The sequence below is a fragment of the Schistocerca serialis genome, chromosome 1 (genome assembly GCF_023864345.2).
Source record: "Schistocerca serialis cubense isolate TAMUIC-IGC-003099 chromosome 1, iqSchSeri2.2, whole genome shotgun sequence".
NCBI classification, from domain to species: Eukaryota; Metazoa; Arthropoda; class Insecta; order Orthoptera; family Acrididae; genus Schistocerca; species Schistocerca serialis.
The window spans coordinates 943,169,948-943,193,436 of NC_064638.1; the positions used below are offsets into that span (position 1 = coordinate 943,169,948).

The 23,489-nt window shown below is 39.5% G+C and overlaps 1 protein-coding gene across 1 annotated transcript in view; it reads left to right on the forward strand.

Annotated features, from left to right (window-relative positions):
- Positions 1-23,489, forward strand: part of LOC126450491 (uncharacterized) — a 571,147-nt gene that overhangs the window by 519,499 nt on the left and 28,159 nt on the right. Inside the window, exons 2-5 of the mRNA XM_050091026.1 lie at positions 3,342-3,721; positions 8,787-8,971; positions 12,965-13,234; positions 16,063-16,294. Of these exons, the coding sequence (XP_049946983.1) occupies positions 3,342-3,721; positions 8,787-8,971; positions 12,965-13,234; positions 16,063-16,294 (1,067 nt within the window). The remainder of the gene's footprint in view (positions 1-3,341; positions 3,722-8,786; positions 8,972-12,964; positions 13,235-16,062; positions 16,295-23,489) is intronic.

Sequence of the window (23,489 nt, forward strand, 5' to 3'; positions counted from 1 at the left end):
GTCGGATTGCATGGGAACGAAAGAGCTGTGATACTGTTGCCAACATTGCAATCGACCACGCCAGACCGTAACAAGGGAGGTTCGCTGTACTGTGCGCTGAACAGATTGTAGTACTTTCACGTTTTCAATTGTTGTCTGAGAGCAAGTAACATATTCCCTACAACATTATTTATCGTCCTGCACCATTGATCGGAGACTAACAGTAGCCAGGAGACGGAATTACCATATCGTGCACAGGCAGCCATTAACACCACACCACAATACAGATGGCTGTGTTTAGACTGGTGCTATGATTAGGAAGCATGGGCTGGTGATGAATGGCATCACATTTTGGCACTATTCCATATGACTGTCTTCAGAGAGGGTGGTGGTGACCTCAGGAGAGGTACGACTCTTCCCCAACGTCTTTCCTTGGTGAGGAGCAGTGGTGTTAACTCCTGGCGTTATGTTGGGGGGGAGGGGGGGGGAGGGGTGTGTGGCATCAGGTATGACTGCAGGTCACGGCTGGTAGTAATTGTGGAAAGCGGAATGTCAGTACCTTACTGATAACCTGTGTTCTCATGTATCATGGCGCATTTTTTAACAGTGCATTGCTCATGTACTCATGGCATGTGCCTCTGTGAACAAACATTGTGTTGTTGTGGTGCTTCTGTGGCCAGCAGTACACCAGATCTGTCCCCAATAGTGCAAGTGTAGGTCTAGCTTGACTTGGACATCAATTCCGTCTCGATGCCAATATCCAAGATATCAAAGGTGAATTACAAGAGAGCATGCAATGACTTGGACACAGGTCCCAACCAGATCAGTGTATGAATACAGGCCAAAGGAGGAACAACATTGTACTGCCAAGTTCTTTGTCAGTTTGACTCGATTTTGTAAACACTGCAATAACATTGCAAACCTTCTCAACCTGTAAAGTTACATTTTGTTTCCTCCTCTGTTTGTGGATGCTTCACTTATTATTGTCAGGCAGTGGTTATCAGTGATCTGTCACTAAACATGAATGATGATTTAAAAAATTCTTCTTGCAGATGAAACTAACAGTATTGTGAAAAATGTGGAATGCAATTTAAATGCACATGACATTTGACTTATTGTGGGGTAAATAAACTTGACTTTTGGAAAAAATGAGAGTAGCTATTTCTTTATAAACTATTGACATAACATATTTTAATTAACATTTAATGTTTCTACGTCTTATTCATGCAACGAAACTAAAGGGAAGAATGAACTTGCATCTTCATTGTCATTTCTTCACATCTCTGGGCAATTTGGAAACTGCAGCCTGCATCTCTTTCATCATATTCATTTGCGATGTATATTTCGTGTTGACTGCGGCCTATACTTAACAACAATAAGATGTTGAAAAGGTATCGAAACTTGTAGAACCTTGTTACCTAATTGTGGATTCTCCTGCATCACCAAGCTCCGTACCTCAAACAGTGATGAGGAAATGAACTTAGATTTCAGTGTGGAGTCTGACGAAATATCAGTGAACTTCTCAAGTTCTTCAGTGGTAAATACTGATGGATGTTGTGTACGGAAAGGATCTTTAGTGCAGTCGTATTGATCGCTGCTTCTGGAAATTCAGAAGATAATCAGAGTTCAGTTAGATCCACAAACACAGACTTCAGTTATTTGCTCGATTGAAATATATTTTCTTCTAAACCAATTTGAAGAGCGAGAGAAATGTAATGTATGTGTTAACCATCCAAAATTTTTCTGCCATAGTACTAGACTGCAATCTACCTCACTGTCATAGCAACAACAGTTACGTACCAAAATGCTAGATATCACTCTTGATACACACATTGCTCCTTTATTCAGACAACAAATAGCTATTATTTTTATGAAACAACCACAGTGTGCCTAGTGTAAGGCTGTGATACTCCTGGGAACCACAGTGCACGGTTTGGAAACCCCTACCCTACGGAATTGTATTCTGGGACAACTCTGTGCACTTACAAAGTATATTCTTACGCTAGGAAATGACAGTCAGGTAGATATGCCATGCCGGTTCGTGAACTTGATGTAGGTGATTGTTGAGGTGTCTCGGACTTCTAACCCTGCCATTCCTGTACGTATACTCTATCATAGGATTTGTTGTTGACAATATTGACTTATTCAGAAGAAACTACAACAGTCATTCAGCGAGCAGTTGATAGAAAAACAATTTACACTTGGATTACACTTCCTTAAGCATTGTATGGGAAGATGTGTTCTATTCAGAAGGTTAAATTTTCGGTAGGCTTCCAGAATAACTGCAAAAAAAGTGGTAAACCCCAAGCCTTCAAATCTAAGTTGAAATGTTTCCTTGTGGCTCACTCCTACTCTGTACAGGAGCTCCTCATGGTTGTTGAGGATTTTTTTTCTGTAATGTGTTATTTTTTTGTATACTTCCTGTGTATTTTTGGTATTTTATTGATTCTTCAATTTATTTTGTTTATATATTTTATAACTGACATTCTGTAAACTATGTGCTAACTCATTGAATGAAGTAGTACCTCTGGCTCATGATTTCACAGAACCTGGAAAGCAAATAAGTGGAAATACAGATAATGATACATGGAAAAATAAATAAATCACTGTTGCACTCATCTAACAAGTAGGGTGTAGTCTGTTTTAATCATGCTTTAAAATGAACTCTACATCTCAAAAAACAGTCTGATAAAAGGAGGATACTCCATAGTCTCTTATGGAGTGAAAGTTTGGCAAAGAACACATTGTAGACCTTCATTAACAGCAGCTGGTGCTGGAGAGTACTTCCGACGTGGAAATATTGCTCACAAGAGTGGAATAGTAAACCTGTATGCTCACCTGAAGGCATACCTTGTGTGAGTCACCAGACAAATATTAAGAATTGCAAGTGACACTGTTGATGGTGATTAAATCAACTGACAGCTCAATTTTGGTGCTATTAGTGTGGTGTTCCCTATCTGCTGACAAACTGGGTTTCACTTTGTCGTTTCATTTCACTCCCATACCCAAAGTAATATTACACATCACACATACTCGTTAGATAATCACACAATACAGATAAAACATGCTGCAGGAGTAAAGACATTGATTGGATACTGATATGAGAGGGGCTGTTTTTAAATACCAGCTGATTGTTCAGCTTTCAGTTTTTCATAAGTTCTTTATAAAAATAATATCCATAGTTATCATTCAATGATGTCAGACTCATTGCTCTGAATTACTTTCAAGAAGAGATGCTGAATTTAGAAAAAGTGATGGCCTTTCTCTTCTGTTCCAACTGTCCCCTCTCTCTCACTTCGTGCTTGTTAGTGCAGTTTGCAGCAATGAAACAAATATAACAAGAAGTTGTTTTTTTGTTGCAGCCTCAACAAGATGCACGTCATGGATGAGGAGTGCAAGCTGGAGACAGCTGCAGGAGCAGTCATCTCGGAGAATGCAGCAGCCTCAGCTGCATCTGATGAAGCTATTGACCTCGTAATTGGAGCAGACAAAAAGGCTTCGATTGTCAATAGCGCTGTTGCCTCTCCTACTGCAAGGATAACTATTGACACCAAGACTGCTAAAAACAGCAACAGTGTGCCCACCATTGCCAGAAACACCACAGCTCTTACCAACTCTATCACGAACGCCACTACCACCAGCACCAGCACTGCCACCGCTGCTGCCGCGACCACTGCCAGCAGTGGCATCGCTGCCTCCATCTCGGCCGCCATCAATAACTGCAGCAGCAACAGCAGTTCAGGTAAGGGGCAGTAACTTATTCTTTTTTCCGAGTCATGTAACAAGTTCATTAGTATTATGTTTTTGCCACTTTGCCTTTACAGCAATAACATTTTGTAGTATGACACAAAATTTGATGCATTATAATTGTCATTTATTTCCAGTTTACTCATCCATAACTCTCCCTTCCTCCTCTTCACTTTTTCAGCCCCCTTTCACTTAAATTAGCCCTTCTGCGCAGTCAGTCAGATGACAGTGTAGTTAGAGTAGTGGGCTGGGGATTTCGGGCAGTGGGTTGCCAATTTTCAAATGGTCATACAGATTCACGCTTTTTGAAGATTTCTCGTAGTGGATGCCAGGATGATTCCTTTGAAAAATGCATGACTAATTCTCTTACCAGCTTGATTTTTACTCCACATCTAAAGACATTGTTAGTGACAGGATGTTAAATCCCTAATCTTCATTCCCATTATCCACTCTAAAATAAGTTAGTAGTTGCCACTGCCCAGAAGACCACAAACATTGTTTCTAACATTTATTTTATGATCAACACAATGGAGACATTTCAACAAATAAGATAAAAATCCAGTGATGGCTACAGCTTTACCTGACAGAATAGTTGGAAACTGTGCTGTAGAAAATTATAGCAGTTTTTTTATTCTGTACCCGATTGTAGATGCTTGCCTTTGGTCCATAGCTGTATAATCCATATAACACATTTTGTAAGATAAGAAGCTCCATCCAACAGATACAGTTTGTCTTTCAACTTCAGTCTCAGACCAATTTCGGAAATTTGTATTGTTGTTATGAAAGCATGTGTGATTCGTCAGAATGACTTCACATCACCTATAAGAGCCAACACAAAACCCACTCGATGCTATGATTGAAATGATCACTGACCACAGGATGGAGTGGGTTTTGTCAAGAATCTATAGCAGTTGTACTTACATGTATCATTAAGTTGTACTACTTGCTCATACAGCATCAATAATGGAAATATGAATTTCCAAAACTACTGTGCAAATGATATTCAAGGAAAATTTGTAGCCATTTGGTGATTATGCTGTGCCCTATAAAATATATTATTTCACATACATTTCTTTTTAGGTTTTAGGATTCGTATTGTTCTATTCTAAATAAATCTCTTTAACTTTTTAGCATTTTTTTCCATAAGTTTTAATTAACACAGCATTTACACATAACATACTGTAGTCATCACTAATATATTCTCCTTCACTATGTGCAACAGTCTGCCAATGTTGGGATAACTTTTTGTTCCCGCGACATTAGAAATCGGACATCGCACCATGTTAGAAGCGTAATATCATGTGGAAGTTCATTGAAGGGTATTGGTTAGAGAGTGGAAGAGGTGAAAATCTGAGTGCTCAATATCAGGTCAATAAGGTGGATGTCCCAAATGACTTTCCAATCAAACTTATGTATAGTGTTTCTTGTCAATGTAGCAGAATGTGGGCAGGTGTTACTGTAGCGTAGATCCACTTCGTGCAGTCTTCATGGTCATTGTCCTTGGATTGCGTCTCCGAGATGTCACAGATTTTGACAATAAATGTCAGTAGTGGTGGTTACATCTTGGGGGAAACAGTCTGTAGTACAACAAACCATCGCTGTTCCACAGTGATGTGGATTGTTGTTGTTGTTGTTGTTGTTGTTGTTGTTGTGGTCTTCAGTCCTGAGACTGGTTTGATGCAGCTCTCCATGCTACTCTATCCTGTGCAAACTTCTTCATCTCCCAGTACCTACTGCAACCTACATCCTTCTGAATCTGCTTAGTGTATTCATCTCTTGGTCTCCCTCTACGATTTTTACCCTCCACGCTGCCCTCCAATACTAAATTGGTGATCCCTTGATGCCTCAGAACATGTCCTACCAACCGATCCCTTCTTCTGGTCAAGTTGTGCCACAAACTTCTCTTCTTCCCAATCCTATTCAATACTTCCTCATTAGTTATGTGATCTACCCATCTAATCTTCAGCATTCTTCTGTAGCACCACATTTCGAAAGCTTCTATTCTCTTCTTGTCCAAACTATTTATCGTCCATGTTTCACTTCCATACATGGCTACACTCTATACAAATACTTTCAGGAAGACTTCCTGACACTTAAATCTATACTCGATGTTAACAAATTTCTCTTCTTCAGAAACGCTTTCCTTGCCATTGCCAGTCTACATTTTATATCCTCTCTACTTCGACCATCATCAGTTATTTTGCTCCCCAAATAGCAAAACTCCTTTACTACTTTAAGTGTCTCATTTCCTAATCTAATTCCCTCAGCATCACCCGACTTAATTCGACTACATTCCATTATCCTCGTTTTGTTTTTGTTGATGTTCATCTTATATCCTCCTTTCAAGACACTGTCCAAGCCATTCAACTGCTCTTCCAAGTCCTTTGCTGTCTCTGACAAAATTACAATGTCATCGGCGAACCTCAAATTTTTAATTTCTTCTCCATGGATTTTAATACCTACTCCGAATTTTCTTTTGTTTCCTTTACTGCTTGCTCAATATACAGATTGAACAACATCGGGGAGAGGCTACAACCCTGTCTTACTCCCTTCCCAACCATTGCTTCCCTTTCATGTCCCTCAACTCTTACAACTGCCATCTGGTTTCTGTACAAATTGTAAATAGCCTTTCGCTCCCTGTATTTTACCCCTGCCAGCTTCAGAATTTGAAAGAGAGTATTCCAGCTAACATTGTCAAAAACTTTCTCTAAGTCTACAAATGCTAGAAACGTAGGTTTGCCTTTTCTTAATATTTCTTCTAAGATAAGTCGTAAGGTTATTATTGCCTCACATGTTCCAACATTTCTACGGAATCCAAACTGATCTTCCCCGAGGTCCGCTTCTACCAGTTTTTCCATTCGTCTGTAAAGAATTCGCGTTAGTATTTTGCAACTGTGACTTATTAAACTGATAGTTAGGTAATTTTCACATCTGTCAACACCTGCCTTCTTTGGGATTGGAATTATTATATTCTTCTTGAAGTCTGAGGGTATTTCGCCTGTTTCATACATCTTGCTCACCAGATGGTGGAGTTTTGTCAGGACTGGCTCTCCCAGGGCCATCAGTAGTTCCAATGGAATGTTGTCTACTCCGGGGGCCTTCTTTCGACTCAGGTCTTTCAGTGCTCTGTCAAACTCTTCGCGCAGTATCATATCTCCCATTTCATCTTCATCTACATCCTCTTCCATTTCCATAATATTGTCCTCAAGTACATCACCCTTGTATAAATCCTCTATATACTCCTTCCACCTTTCTGCTTGCCCTTCTTTGCTTAGAACTGGGTTTCCATCTGAGCTCTTGGTATTCATACAAGTGGTTCTCTTATCTCCAAAGGTCTCTTTAATTTTCCTGTAGGCAGTATCTATCTTACCCCTAGTGAGATAAGCCTCTACATCCTTACATTTGTCCTCTAGCCATGTTGTGGATTAATGCATTTAAATGACCTTCATCAAACCTTGAAGGTCTCTCTCAATGTGGACAGTCACTAATATCAAAATAACCCTTCTTAAAAGAAGAAAACCATTTTCTTGCCATGCTTTGTTAAATGGCATAATACCCATACATAGTGCAAATATTCCTGGCTGCCTCTGCTGCTGTCACCCCTGTATTGAAGTCAAATAAAGAATATGTTGGAAATGTTCAGATTTCTCCACTTGTCACTCCATTTTCTAGCATCCACAACTCCACACACTATCTCCAAATGACTAAATGACAATATGTAAAATCAAATATCAACAGTGAATTACAAATAAACAATGACAGTCGTTAAATAGACCCGTAACACCCAGACTATCAACTTGCAAAACAGAAACACTACAAACTTATACACTGACATTATATTTTGTGACACTTGCTGTATTTTGACTCTCACATTATATTTGTATTTTCTTAGTTCTGAGGGTGAAGATATGACTTCCCTGCAGTTGCTTAGTACATCACCCACTAGCAATTTTGTGTGTTCCTAGTATGTGTCCTTTCATTGAAGAACTTGACCAAGATGTTCTCTCCTCCCATAAAACTTCATCTTTTAGTTCTCCTTTAAGGAATATTTTATTGATTGATTGATTTATTTATTAATCCAGGAAACAATTTTCATTGTGTAGGATTTATGATTTCAAACATAGACAAATTAACAGCTTAAAATTAATTTCATATGCAGTAATTGACAATTAGTTTTCTTTTGATTTATAATGACATGTTCTTAGTTTTACATAATTATTATTTCTATATACGTTATAAAACAGAACTTCTTAAATTCAGTAATCCTTTTTAATTCAGGGACTTCATACTGAAGAAAAAAAAAAAAACCTTTTATTTTGTATGGTAATGGTAGTGCACATAACATGCTGTGCCCTCACTCCCCCCCCTCCCCCCACTCACTCAGAGTTTCAGAGTTTGTGCTGTTGGTCAAATTGCTTCTTCTTTATTGAAGAAATATCAGTGAAGTTTGACAGTAGTCTGATAGTACAGTAGATTTTTTTTCATCAAATCTTGTGCTAAATAAGAGACCACTATGAGCATTTTAGGTGGAAATAGGAGGTATGCATCCTTTTACTGCTTCAATGATTAGACATTGCCCAGGCAGTAGTAGAATATTTCATTGTTGTCACCAGTACCAGGAGACAGGATTCATCATTTTGTCATCATAGAACAATTAGTAAGAGGGAAATTTGCGGTTTCTGTCCATAAATTAAAAAAACATCCCACTACCTCTTCTTCCTCTTCTTGGTTTTGTGACAAGGTTTGGAATTCTGCATGTCGTGACTCGACACCTTATCGTTACTCATTAAATCATATTGTAATAGCTCATGGGCATTGTTCAGGAGACTGACTTAATATTGGAGACAGAACAATTTTCCCCTCTAGGGGGTATTAACCCTTCCCTTCAGATTTTGTAAGGACTGATCTTGCTTCAGTAGTTATGTGTGTCATTAGCCTCCCTGGTTGTAAGAGAAAGATCTTAAAGTAAATGATTATTTGTAATCTTTCTTGGTTCTAGAAACCCAAGATCAGTTTGTTTATATTTTCTACAAAATGTCATAATTATTTCTTTGTTTCAGAAAACACTGCAAAACCTGTGGAATTAAAGCAAGAGCTTAAGGAGGAACTAGATGATGAAAATGCAGGCATGGAGAAAATTGTTGAGACAGTATCCGTCAAGCAGCCTGAAAGTCCAGCAGCATCTCGCAAGAGACCTAGTAGTGATAGTGACAGCAGCGACCGTAAGAAACCTCGGATACCAGAGGTGAGTCGTTGCACTGGTATTCAGCTATTAATGCAGGGCTACTCTAAATGGTTCATTTATTGTCAGAGTTATATCTTTCCCAAAGTTTTAAAAGTACAAATATGATTTCTGCAAGAATAGAACTGCAAACTTGTGAATTTTGCACTGTGGCCACCAGTCAATGTTAAGAGTGTAGTGCCTTGACAAAATGACGACAAAGCTATATGGTCTGTTTTCTTATGTGAGAAAACTGTGACGGGTTCCGCTTACTTTGATAGGTTGCAGTTGTGGTTGTTTCCACAACTGACTGCTAATTCCAAAAATTACATCTTCCAACAAGAAGGGGCACTACCACATAGGTGCACTGATGCTCATTGCTACCTAAATGATCTTCTTTTGCACGACTGGTTTGGGTATAATGGTGAAGATGATGTGAAACTGTTCACTTGACCCCTCAGGTCACCTTACCTAAAGCTTTGTCACTTCCTCCCTTAGCAGTACATTATAGATGGTTGTTACACAACCCCACTGCCAAGATTATTGGAACAGCTAAGAGTATGCATCAGTGCTGCTGTGAGGACCATTAACAGGATGCTGCTACGTAAGGTATGGAATGAACTTGACTACTGTTTGGATCTGTGTTGGTGGCCAGAGAGAGGCTTGTAGAAGCTTTGCTAAGGCTGATTGCAGACTTGATGAGTTTACAGTGCCATTTGTGGATCAGTCATATTTACGAATGTAATATTTGGGAAAATGTATGGATCGTTTATAGCAGCCCTGCACAACCCTTGAGAAATACTGTTACAATGTTAATTTGAGCTACTTAGGCTGTTAGATATGAGAGACCAGTTGTCTTGAGTGTCCATTAAGATTTGTAACAGTCATTAAACGAAAGTTAAAATTGTTAACAGTAGGTGGTAGTAGCTACAAGATAAAGAAAAAACAATTAAAAAAAACACATAAAAAAAGGTTTGCATCACCTCTATTCTGAGTGTTCCGGAACCTGTACAGAAAATTGGAATAGAGATCAACACAAACATTATTTCTGCCCCTTTTTATTGCTCATGAAAAGCACACATTGCACATTGTACCACCATACAGTGAGACCTTCAGAGTGGTGGTCCAGATTGCTGTACACACTGGTAACTCTAATACCCAGTGGCATGTACTCTTCTGTTGATGCATGCCTGTATTATTCTTGGCATACTATCCACAAGTTCATCAAGGCACTGTTGGTCCAGATTGTCCCACTCCTCAATGGCGATTCGGCGTAGATCCCTCAGATTGGCTGGTGGGTCACGTCGTCCATAAACAGCCCTTTTCAATCTATCCCAGGCATGTTTGATAGGGTTCATATCTGGAGAACATGCTGGCCACTCTAGTTGAGCTATTTTGTTATCCTGAAGGAAGTCATTCATAAGATGTGCGCGAATTGTCATCCACGAAGACGAATGCCTCACCAATATGCTGTGATGTGGTTGCACTATCAGTGGGAGGATGACATTCACGTATCGTACAGCTGTTACGGCGCCCTCCATGATCACCAGCGGCGTATGTCCGCCCCACATAAAGCCACCCCTAAACAGCAGGGAACTTCCACTTTGGCTGGCTGCTGTGGCCGAGCGGTTCTAGGCGCTTCAGTCCAGAACTGCGCTGCTGCTGCGGTCGCAGGTTCGAATCCTGCCTCAGGCATGGATGTGTGTGTTCTGTCCTTAGGTTAGTTAGGTGTTGGTAGTTCTAAGTCTAGGGGACTGGTGACCTCAGATGTTAAGTCCCATAGTGCTTAGAGCCATTTGAACCTCCACCTTGCTGCGCTTAATGGACAGTGTGTCTAAGGCATTCAGCCTGACCAGGTTGCCTCCAAACACATCTCCGGTGATTGTCTGGTTGAAGGCATATGTGACACTCATCGGTGAAGAGAACATGATGCCAATCCTGGGCAGTCCATACGGCATGTTGTTGGGCCCATCTGTACTGTGCTGCATGGTGTTGTTGTTGCAAAGACGGACCTTGCCGTGGATGTCAGGAGTGAAATTGTTCATCAAGCAGCCTATTGCACCCGGTTTGAGTCATAACGTGATGTCTTGTGACTGCACGAAAAGCATTATTGAACATGTGGCGTTGCTGTCAGAGTTCCTCTGAGCCATAACCCGTAGGTAGCAGTCATCCATTGCAGTAGTAGCCCTTCAGCAGCTTCGAGGCATGTCATCGACAGTTCCTATCTCTCTGTATCTCCTCCATGTCCAAACAACACTGCTTTGGTTCACCCTGAGACACCTGGACACTTCCCACGTTGAGAGCTCTTCCTGGCACAAAGTAACAATGCGGATGCGATCGAACTGCGGTATTGACTGACTAGGTATAGTTGAACTACATACAATACGAGCCATGTACCTCCTTCCTGGTAGAATGACTGGAAATGATTGGCTGTCGGACCCCCTCCATCTAATAGACGCTGCTCATGCATGGTTGTTTACATCTTTCGGCGAGTTTAGTGGCATCTCTGAACAGTCAAAGGGACAAAGTCTGTGATACAATATCCACAGTCAACGTCTATCATCCTGATGCAAACCTTTTTTTGGTGTGTGTGTATTTCAACTCTCTACCAAATGTGTATTACATTTATTTAATGGCAAGGAATTTAGAAAAATTTATTCATATTACCAGATGTGCAGGTGATTAAACTGCCTCTACCATTGTTGCTTTATACAACCCGCAATGTTACATTTCGCCTTCAAAACCACATTCGAGATTCTCGTATTCTCTCGCTTACCCTGTGCAGACTATTAGTCCTACAGAAAAAATGAACAGACCTTCTGGAAATTGAATGTAGTTAAAGCTTGTACTGGAATACATTTTTGCAGGAGGTCATTGTTCTAGAGTTATTCAAGAAACACGTACAAAGGTGACCTTGAAACACACTTATTCCTTGCATCAGGCTTTCTAGCATGATGATTGTGGCACTCTCCCCTACCACTGTACGAAAATTGTTCGGTAAATTTTCATAGACGTCAGTTTTACAGTTTGTATGTGGTTGACTAAGCTAGTGGCGCAATAAGGCTAGTCAGTGAAGACCAGAAAAGGTTGAATGAGGGAAATAATTTATGCAGTCACAAAATTTTTTACAGTGGTAGGAGGGAGTACCAAGAGCAACATTCTAGAAATTTCGACTGGTCAGTGCCAAGTGTGAGTGTGGGGCATGTGTTTGATGGTCACTTTTGTAAGTTTTTCTTTAATAACTCAAAAACTACAGCCTCTACCAAAAACGTAACCCAATACAAAATTTAACTATACTAAATTTCCTACAAAAAGTTTCTGTTCATTTTTTCTGTAGGACTAAAGTTTGCATGGTGTGTGCAAGAGAATATGAAAATCTCATGCATTGTGTTTGAAGGCATATATAACATTGCAGGTTGTATAAAGCAACAGTGGTAGTGGCAGCTGATTTATTGTGAATATTGAAAACTTGAGCTAAAATTAAGTTGTCTATCCTTTTTTATCCACTGCATTGTTTTTTTCTGCTACTATTTGGTGGTGGTGGTGATAATTGGAAACTGTGAAATATAGCTTTTTCTCTTATATTTTCTCATATTGTTGATGTGTCTTTCACATGGAAAATGCAGTGTATGATTCTTCTATGCATCTTTTATTTTTTAAGAAATTATGAAAAGGATGGACTGCTACTCACTGTAAAGACGAAACACTGCACTGCATGCAGGCGCAATGAAAAGATTGTTGCATACGAGCTGTTGGTGAAAGCCTTACACACATTCGCACAAGCAGGCACACTTCACCCACACATGAACGCTAGTGTGTGTGTGTGTGTGTGTGTGTGTGTGTGTTTTTCTTTCCTGAAAAATGCTTCGACTGAAAGCTCATACACAAGTTTTTTTTTTTTCTTTTTTTTTTTTTCTGTTTGCAGCTCAATGTGTCATCTTTAAAGTGAGTAGCAACTTAGCCTTTCCATAATATTGTTGATATTCCAACAAGCACTATTGTTCTTTTATTATTTAGGTTGAGGTGGAGGAGCTTGAAGAGGAGGAAGAGTGGGAACGAGAACGGTCATTAAGAGAGGCTGTGAGTGCAGTTGCTGGGGGCAGTGGTGGTGGAGGCCATGGTGGCAGCAATGAGGACATAGAACTGCGACAGCTTGCAGAGCGGTTGAGACGTGAGATTGGTGCTCTGGCGGCATTGGCACGTGCCAAGGAACATGAGTGGAACAGCATTTTACGTTTGAAGAAACTTAAAGAGGAATCACTTGTGAGGCTACAGCGCCGTAGGCAGGTAATGTTGTCACATTTTGTGGATGTGTGGTTTTCTTTCGCTGATTAATATTTTTATCTATATGTTGGGATTAATTTTTCTCTGTATGTTGACAACAGTTCTGAAATACCAGTGAAGTGATTACAGACTGTTGACAAATATCCTTTGGTGGGTGAGTTGTTAGAGATCAAAGTATTGGCACTATTTGGCTACTACCCTAAATGAGCAACATGATGCAGTTACCTTGGTGTACTAGTCTGTCTAAAATGAGAAAGTATTCCGGGTCAATGTAACCATGGTTTGAAGTGAACTCAGTTCAATTCAACAGGGTATTAGTTTTTCTCATGTTTTGGATATCATTTCAATCTCATCCCTCCTTATATTCCCATCTGTTAATTGTCACCTGTATTATTAAGGGACATTGTGATAGAACTGCATTTACCAGTTGCAGAGCACACTACCTTTGATACACCTGTTCTGCTTTGAAAGGCTGTTTTAAGAATGAATGTGTAATATGATGACATCAGTGAATGTTGTTTTCTTTATTTGTAGAGACACGTGTGAAACTTGTTTTTCTATCTCTCAGTTCTTCATTTATTGAGTATTTTATTGAATTTTGCTGAATGACAACAGAAAAAGATAATTTTGTTACTGATCAATAGGACTGACAAGAATCACAGTCTTGAGAAACAAATTTCTGTCATTCTGTAGAGGTCCTTCAGGAGATTGTGGACATGCAGTACTTGAAAGTTACTGTGATAATTTTGGCCATTAATTATTTCTATGGTTCCTGCCCACATTGCCAAAAAGTTACTCAAATTTACCAGCTTCTTATATGACGGTGTGAGAAACAATTGTTTGGTGTTTTCATTTATTTTCTCTATGATTTATATTGGTCCCCAATAGAAGAAAATGACTTTATTGAAAAGTTTATTTTTAAAAATCATGAGGCCTTAGTAATTGTGCTGATAGACATGTTTTTAAAATCTTGCTTTCAGTGAAATATCTTAAAAATTTTGCACTCGTGATCATGCAAGCGTGTGAAAATATTGAAGAATTTTGAAATTGTTTTGTGATTGCGTACAGGAGTCAGAACAGAATGGAGAACTGAGGATGAAATTTCATGTTAATTGTCTGCAAGGACTCATTGTTGCCACAGATTGTAAACAGAGACTTCTTTAAAAAAAACAGGCTTTGAGAGACTTCTTAAAAAAACAGGCTTTGAGGTCAGGAAATTTGTAAAAAATGTGTTTCTTTGAATATGTTGTGATTCCAAAAGATAACTGTATTGGAGTATATAAAAGTGCATTCATAGGTCCCCACAGTGTTTCACAAAAATGGAGCACCTGCATCTGCCAGTTACTACTAAAGACAAAATTCCACAGGACATCGATGGAAAAAATATGTGACCTTCTAAAATTTCTGTGCGTTATTTATTTGATAAAGCTGCATATGAAGTCTTTGCCCTTCAGACACACATTACAAACTAAGGAAATGAAGCATTTTAATGCTGCTCCTAAAGGAATACTTCAGTATGACTTCAGGATGTATACACCCTGGGACTACTGGGAAATTTGGGAAAAACCTGGGAATTTATTCATCTGGGAGGATTCTGGGAAAAATATGGGATTTTTTTAGAATTCCAGGAATATTTCATTGGCTTGGTTTTCAGGTAATTTTTTTAAATTAGCAGTAAAACATTAACAAGAGAGTAACACTAGAACAAAATTTTAGTTGAAAAGAAAATGCACCATTTACAACAGCAAAACACACACAAGCATCTGCCGAGAGCAAATTATGTCAAAGGGTAAGTAATACTTTGTAACAACAAACTACTTCCGAGGCGTCTTTCTCGTGGGTCTCGTTTCAGTGAGTGTTACATCACAGCTCTTTACATTTCCAACAGATCTAGGGAAAATACTGTGAATGGTGATTTGAGAAACATTGCTTTCAAAGTAAATTTTCTTTTACACAAGATGAGTTATGTTATGCTCGGTGCAACCCCCACCCCCCCCCCCCCCCCACCCCTCCCCTATCCACATATATACCCTGTACCTCCATAGAAAGAATTTTTGGGAGCACTTCAGTTTTTCATTTGGTCATCAGATGAAAGGTGGCACATGTGAGAAACTTGGAGGGTGAGCTCACAAGTGCATGTATCTGTGATTGTAGAAAGAGAAAGGTCCAAACTGAATTAGATATTCATGAAACGCATAGCAGTAAATTTTGCTGACTTCTTAAGAAAGTAAAAATATTGCTAGGGCTTCTGACAATGTTATCAAATTAGGTTTTAATTTCATGCAAGTTTGATCCTGCTGAGTATTCTTGTGCAGGAAACCTCAAGTCTTTTGCAGTGGATGATCTCTTGTGATTACGATTGGGTAATATATGGTGTTGAAATTAAGAAAACTAATTGTTCCATTTCACGTCAGCTGATTCAATCATTTGGAATATTACATGCATTTGACACCCATTCAATGTGAGTGAAGTAATACTTAACTGTTTCTGCTGCCTCCAAATATCATGAGAATAATTACTACTGATTTTTCAATAGTATTGTTTGCCACAGTCATCTGTATATTCAGATTTTGACATTTGCTATCATTAAGCAGCATATTGTTGCATGTAATGTTGGAAAATTTACATATAGGAGTTAGTTTTGGTCACTTTAGCAATACTTTAATATTTTGAGGGCACTTTTCTGTCTTTTACTTTCGAATTTAGGGGAAAAACACAGGATCCACCTTCCACAACTCTGTTTTCAAATGTTTAATTGCATATATGATTTTTATAGAACACTTGCTAATCAGATTGTTTCATTCTGAAGTTTACTTTTTTTCTCCCCAAAGGTGCTGATGATTGAAGCTGGAGTTAGTCCTGAGAACTGCGGTCCGGCGGCAGTGGATACTGACATGTCCAATCTGCCAGTGGACGAAAACATGATGCGCGGCACGTCTTCACCACCCAGTCGCTGCAGCTCTTCGGGTAGCCCACCAAGAACTGCTGGCAGGGGTAATAGTGGACGAGGTTCAAGACGAGCACAGAATCAACAGTCAGCAGCTACTGGCTCTGTTTCCAAAGGTGTGTTGAATAAAACATTTAGAAGGCTAGAAGATGGAGATATACAGGCTGTGAAGTTTCAGCTTGTAGCAATAATAGTGTCACATTATAGAGAGTAGGACTTTCATTCCTACATATGGCTTTCTTTAAAGTATAATCTGTTGTCTGGAAAGACATTTATACAGTTTACTTAAAGTATTCAAAAGTATTGGCTTTGTAACTAATAAGATTCATAGTTTCGACCAGTTATGTTTTCCTTCTCACTATCATATTAATTTTTGTCGGTAATAGAAATGGGTATTTAGCCCATAATGGAAAACAAAATGAAACAGCTTTGGAGAGGAAGCAGATAAAATTTCCTGAAATCTAGTGAAAGTGGAAAGGAGATAAAGATGGGTTAGAAAATGTGAAGAGAGAAAATTATTAAATGAAGAATGATACAGGGTGTTTCAAAAATGACCGGTATATTTGAAACGGCAATAAAAACTAAACGAGCGGCGATAGAAATACACCGTTTGCTGCAATATGCTTGGGACAACAGTACATTTTCAGGCGGACAAACTTTCGAAATTACAGTAGTTACAATTTTCAACAACAGATGGCGCTGCAAGTGATGTGAAAGATATAGAAGACAACGCAGTCTGTGGGTGCGCCATTCTGTACGTCGTCTTTCTGCTGTAAGCTTGTGCTGTTCACAACGTGCAAGTCTGCTGTAGACAACATGGTTTATTCCTTAGAACAGAGGATTTTTCTGGTGTTGGAATTCCACCGCCTAGAACACAGTGTTGTTGCAACAAGACGAAGTTTTCAACGGAGGTTTAATGTAACCAAAGGACCGAAAAGCGACACAATAAAGGATCTGTTTGAAAACTTTCAACGGACTGGGAACGTGACGGATGAACGTGCTGGAAAGGTAGGGCGACCGCGTACGGCAACCACAGAGGGCAACGCGCAGCTAGTGCAGCAGGTGATCCAACAGCGGCCTCGGGTTTCCGTTCGCCGTGTTGCAGCTGCGGTCCAAATGACGCCAACGTCCACGTATCGTCTCATGCGCCAGAGTTTACACCTCTATCCATACAAAATTCAAACGCGGCAACCCCTCAGCGCCGCTACCATTGCTGCACGAGAGACATTCGCTAACGATATAGTGCACAGGATTGATGACGGCGATATGCATGTGGGCAGCATTTGGTTTACTGATGAAGCTTATTTTTACCTGGACGGCTTCATCAATAAACAGGACTGGCGCATATGGGGAACCGAAAAGCCCCATGTTGCAGTCCCATCGTCCCTGCATCCTCAAAAAGTACTGGTCTGGGCCGCCATTTCTTCCAAAGGAATCATTGGCCCATTTTTCATATCCGAAACGATTACTGCATCACGCTATCTGGACATTCTTCTTGAATTTGTGGCGGTACAAACTGCCTTAGACGACACTGCGAACACCTCGTGGTTTATGCAAGATGGTGCCCGGCCACATCGCACAGCCGACGTCTTTAATTTCCTGAATGAATATTTTGATGATCGTGTAATTGCTTTGGGCTATCCGAAACATACAGGAGGCGGCGTGGATTGACCTCCCTATTCGCCAGACATGAACCCCTGTGACTTCTTTCTGTGGGGACACTTGAAAGACCAGGTGTACCGCCAGAATCCAGAAACAATTGAACAGCTGAAGCAGTACATCTCATCTGCATGTGAAGCCATTCCGCCAGACACGTTGTCAAAGGTTTCGGGTAATTTCATTCAGAGACTACGCCATATTATTGCTACGCATGGTGGATATGTGGAAAATATTGTACTATAGAGTTTCCCAGACCGCAGCGCCATCTGTTGTTGAAAATTGTAACTACTGTAATTTCGAAAGTTTGTCTGCCTGAAAATGTACTGTTGTCCCAAGCATATTGCAACAAACGGTGTATTTCTATCGCTGCTCATTTAGTTTTTATTGCCCTTTCAAATATACTGGTCATTTTTGAAACACCCTGTAACATAATAATGATAAATAGGGAAAAGGGAACCAAGAGAGATTGTATAGCAGTATAGGTTGAGGTTGAAAGCTAATGTGCTTTAGCATCCATCTGAAATGTGCTCACTATTGTAATGTTGTTATAATCTTCTGAATTTTGAAATGTGTGTTTTCACACATTGAAAGTAACAACTTAAAAACTTGAAACAATTGAGTCAGAAATACTGCATCCATCCTTTACCCATCTGAAGTTGTTCATTTCTTTGTATGTGGCCATAAAGATTAACTTTGCGTTTATGCACTGTACTGTAATTTTGTCTATTGTAGGTTATATGCTTATTGTTAAATTTTTGTGTAGATTCCATTTTCATTAGTAATGTGGGCCCAGTATATTGTGCAAGATTTTTTAATTCTTCATTCTGATTAATCAAGAAACGTTTTGCAGAGTGAATGAGACACTTAGATGCACTGGTTTGAAGACACTGTTGTACTGATGAATACTGGTATTTATCTGAAAGCCTGTTTTTAAATACTTCACATGGTTTGTAAATCGATTTCCATTTTTCTGCCTCTCCTTTTTGGCTTCAGTCCATTTGCCCAGATGCTAACACATTTTCTTGTCCTGTGTCTGACATTTGACTTGGTTATATTGGTCGCCATCTTTGGCTTGCTTTCTTTTTCTTCTCCTCCTCTTTCTTTTATCAAATCTATCTGTGAAATCCTGTTTGTGTGGGAACTTTCAGCACATTAATTGTTCTCTTACTATTTCAAAATCTTGTAACATTATAGCTGTGTTTTCATAGCACAAGATGCTGGAGTTAATGTGTGCTTGCTTTTTTGATTTAAATCACTGGGAATGTCCACAGTGGTTTAAGCTGGTACTGAAGTCATAGTTTCTTTACATGTACATGGTTTTTGTATATATTATTTTTCCCAATGTGTAGTGAAGTAAGATTGGTGAAGGTCCATCCTGCTGTCAGAGCCCTGTTTTGATTCCAATCAGTTTAGAGTAACATTTTCAAAATTTTATTTTGGACAGGGTGTTAGTCAAAGTTACCCTCACAAATTGTTACTGTTAATTGTTGTCCCCATTTCTGTATGCATGTTATGTAACACATGACACTTGATGGAACTGTGTATCTTTTTAAAATATACATAATTCAGTCCTCTGGCTTTTTTTCTACCACATATTTATTATGGTGTTATATAAAAATCTATTGCTTTTTCACAAGTAAGCTTCCATAATCCTGGTAAAGAGAGATAGACCTGAACATTTTGGTCAGTCAGTCCATATACCATTTTTGATTCTGACATTTACTTGCAGACTTTGCCCTTGAGATATAACAAGACAATCTATTTGGAGAACTCCTGTTTGGTGATTGCCATGTTCTTTGACTTGTGGCCAGATGATTAAAGTGCTTGAGTGTTAGAAAGTTATGATTATCACATAACTCAAAGAGCTATTGCACATGTCCATTGGAGCTTAATTCTGTATCTGTTCTTCTCTTCCAATACAACTATTATATTACAATCAAACAGTTGAATCTTCGCATGATGTTTTAAGGTCAGAATTTGTGTTTTTTTCCAGGTCCTTCTGATTTTCATCATTTGTTGGAGTGTAGGCATTAATTAATGTGTGTTTAGTTTTATGCAGTGTGTGGTTGGTAAACAGTTTGTCATTCATGGCTGTGTAGTGTGAAACTGACTCCTTTTGGGCTTTGCTCTTCAAAAGCAATATACATTTGATACTAAAATTTTACATTGGAAACAAAGTAACACATGACAGGTAAAACAAAGCAGATGTAAACAGCACTGGAAAAAAAGGGCATTCTTGGCAAAGAGAAGTCTGTTGGTCTACAACATTGGCCTTAATCTGAAGAAGTAGCCTCTGAGATTGTTAATAACTCAAATGCAAAATATTAACATGCCACAATAGTATTTATTAGTTTGTCATGAACTGGCGTTTGGCTTGTTAGGCCTTCATCACGTAACTTAATGCTGAATAGGTATTCCACACAATTTAAGTGAGAGTTTATAGCTGTACAAAAGAACGCTTTGCAACAGTATGTGGCATTCTATACATATTAGAGATACAAAACACAACATGGTGTAATACCTAGAGAGACACTGAACAAATAAATCTTATATTACAATATATTCAAATATTAAAACTATGTTGTGTATAATACAGAAATGTTGTGCAAGTGAGTACTGGCAAGGACAATCTGGTGAATGTGTTGAACAGACTGAATAAAGAAAGTGGAAGAAAGATATATGTGGAAAGTGGGTATGGAACAGTTATAACAAGCTTATTAGCTAATGGTGGGAGGAATAACAACAGGCTGCTACTTTAATAAAGGTGGGTAATGGACCTGTGTATGTTCATTAAGAACCAGATCAGGATGTATTAATAGCCAGAATTCCAAGTAATGCTACTTTTCTCCCTTTATTTCCTTTATGCAGAACATCACATTTCACACCATAAGAATTACTTTCATTCAGAGCATGTTCAACAAATGTGGAATCTTTCTTTCTCTGTCTCCAACTCATTTCATCAGGGTTGCCACAGGTTTGGGAAATAAGGGAAATCGTGGAATATCAGGGAATTTCACACACATCAGGGAAATTTGGAAAAAAAACCCTGGGAAAATCTCATTTTTGTCTCAGTAGATGAAATGGTTTGTTTACTGAGGTTTCTTGCATAGTTGGTGGCTGGGTGCAGTCGAGTATGTGTGCCACTTCCCTACTCCCTCATTACTACTGCTTTTCTCCCCTTCCTAGCACTCCCCTCAGCTTGCAGTCAGTGCTGTCACCACTTCTTGTCACTAGCCTAGCAGCTGCCGATGGGAGGCATGAGGAACGGCTTGTTTGGATCTGATTCTCGGAGACTGTAGATGCAGTGGCCTTGGACAGTGGTCATGTGTGCACGAATTGTGTCTTAAGTGAATGTGTGTGCACTCTCTTTTTCTGACAAAAGCTATAGCCGAAAATTTAGTGGAGAGAGAATGATTGTCTTTCCTACATGCCTGTCTGCTCAGCAATCACCTTTATGGTGAGTTGCTACCTATCCTCATTATTATTGATTCTCAGAGTATTTGAACAGGTTATCTGTTGCATGGATTGATCCCCATGGTATCATTTTATCGACATTATGTCTGTGGCTCGTGAGTAGCTGGCCACACAAGGGATTTCTGCAACAGACTAAAACAACAGACTGTTTCTGCAGGTATCTGTAATGGATTGGGCCTGCCGATCTGAAGCCATTCGGTTCCCATTAAGGAACAGATCATACCTGTCGGATCTAGTCTCACTGACCTGCCACAGGCCAGGCCAGGCCAGGCCAGGTCTGTCTGTGTGTGGTGCAATGCAGCAGATTTTCGTGGTAATTCTGTGGATCCAGGACTGCGGTGCTCCTCAGCAGGCCAGAGGCTTTGGGTGATGATAGAAAGAAGGATCCTTTATTGTATGATTATATGATAGTGGAACAAACACTGGTAGCAGTTACTTCTATAAAATATCTGGGACTATGCAAACGGAATGTTTTGAAGTGGAATGATCATATAAAATTAATTGTTGGTAAGGCGGGTACCAGGTTGAGATTCATTGGGAGAGTCCTTAGAAAATGTAGTCCATCAACAAAGGAGGTGGCTTACAAAACAGTCGTTCGACCTATACTTGAGTATTGCTCAACAGTGTGGGATCCGTACCAGGTCGGGTTGACAGAGGAGGTAGAGAAGATCCAAAGAAGAGCGGTGCATTTCGTCACAGGGTTATTTGGTAAGCGTGATAGCGTTACGGAGATGTTTAGCAAACTCAAGTGGCAGACTCTGCAAGAGAGGTGCTCTGCATCGCGGTGTAGCTTGCTGTCGAGGTTTCAAGAGGGTGCGTTTCTGGATGAGGTATCGAATATATTGCTTCCTCCTACTTATACCTCCCGAGGAGATCACGAATGTAAAATTAGAGAGATTCGAACGCACGCGGAGGCTTTCCGACAGTCGTTCTTCCCGCGAACCATACGCGACTGGAACAGGAAAGGGAGGTAATGACAGTGGCATGAAAAGTGCCCTCTGCCACACACTGTTGGGTGGCTTGCGGAGTATAAATGTAGATGTAGATGATTGATATCAAGAATTGCAACTGTCCCACCATACATATGTTGTACAGTGTGGCATTTTATAGACATGTTATTTGTTCTAGTACATTTGGCACTTCAAAAGCACTTTATATGTTAGAAAGTATGGATGACAAGAAGAAGAAAATTGAGTCAGTCACTGGCAGTTTGTACATTGTGTGCCCATACATTTCTCGAAAGGAAAATCAAGCAATACCTGTAAAATAATAGATATAATACAGTGGGTAATAACTGACAATAAAGAACATAGTAGACCAGCATTTTATTGGTGGTCAGCTACAGTGTTGGTTTATACAGTTATTCCCTGCCTCATACACTTCTTCCAAAAGGCTTACTTTTTCTGAGGTTATTTCTGAAATTAGTGAAAGTATTTTAAATCTGTCTTGCAACTCCAAGGAAATATGTATTTTTGTCACCAAATGTGTTTTGTATTATTGAAATAAAATAACATCAGTGGTCTTAATGAAACACATATACCATTTGGCTTGCTTTCTCCATCTAAAAACTGTTCATATCAAAAGATGTTGATGTTTGTACTAAAGATTTTTGCTCACATCAGGGAATACCATCTGCTTGTAAGTTTTTTAGATATTTCCTCATTTGCACTATTGTTTCTTTTACCGTAACTGCAAAAACAGATCGTCAGTGAACGTCGTAACTTACCATTGAGATGTCAAAACTTGTCAGAAAAAAAATCCTAAAACTTGAGTGGAAACCAGGGAAATATCAGTGAATTTCACATGGGGAAACTTGTGGCAACCCTGTTCATGCTCAGTCAGTCTAATAGTTATAGCCCTACCTGATTGACCTTCATACAATTTGCCACACAGATTGCAGGAAATTCTATGAATTCCACTCTGTTCTAAAGGGGAAATCTTATCTTTACTTTTGAACAGAAGGTTGGTAACAGTTGCAATGACCATTATCCCTACCCTCAGATTACCAAGCAGTCCAGTATTGGGCCACTGTCACATCTGGGTGCCTCACAAATCTGAATATTGCATGATTTGACCAGCTGGCCAATGGGGACCCACAGTTTGGCCTCTTTCAAACTCTACCAGGTGTTGATGACACTAGTCACACAAGTGTTACTAAACACCTGATACTGTTCATGC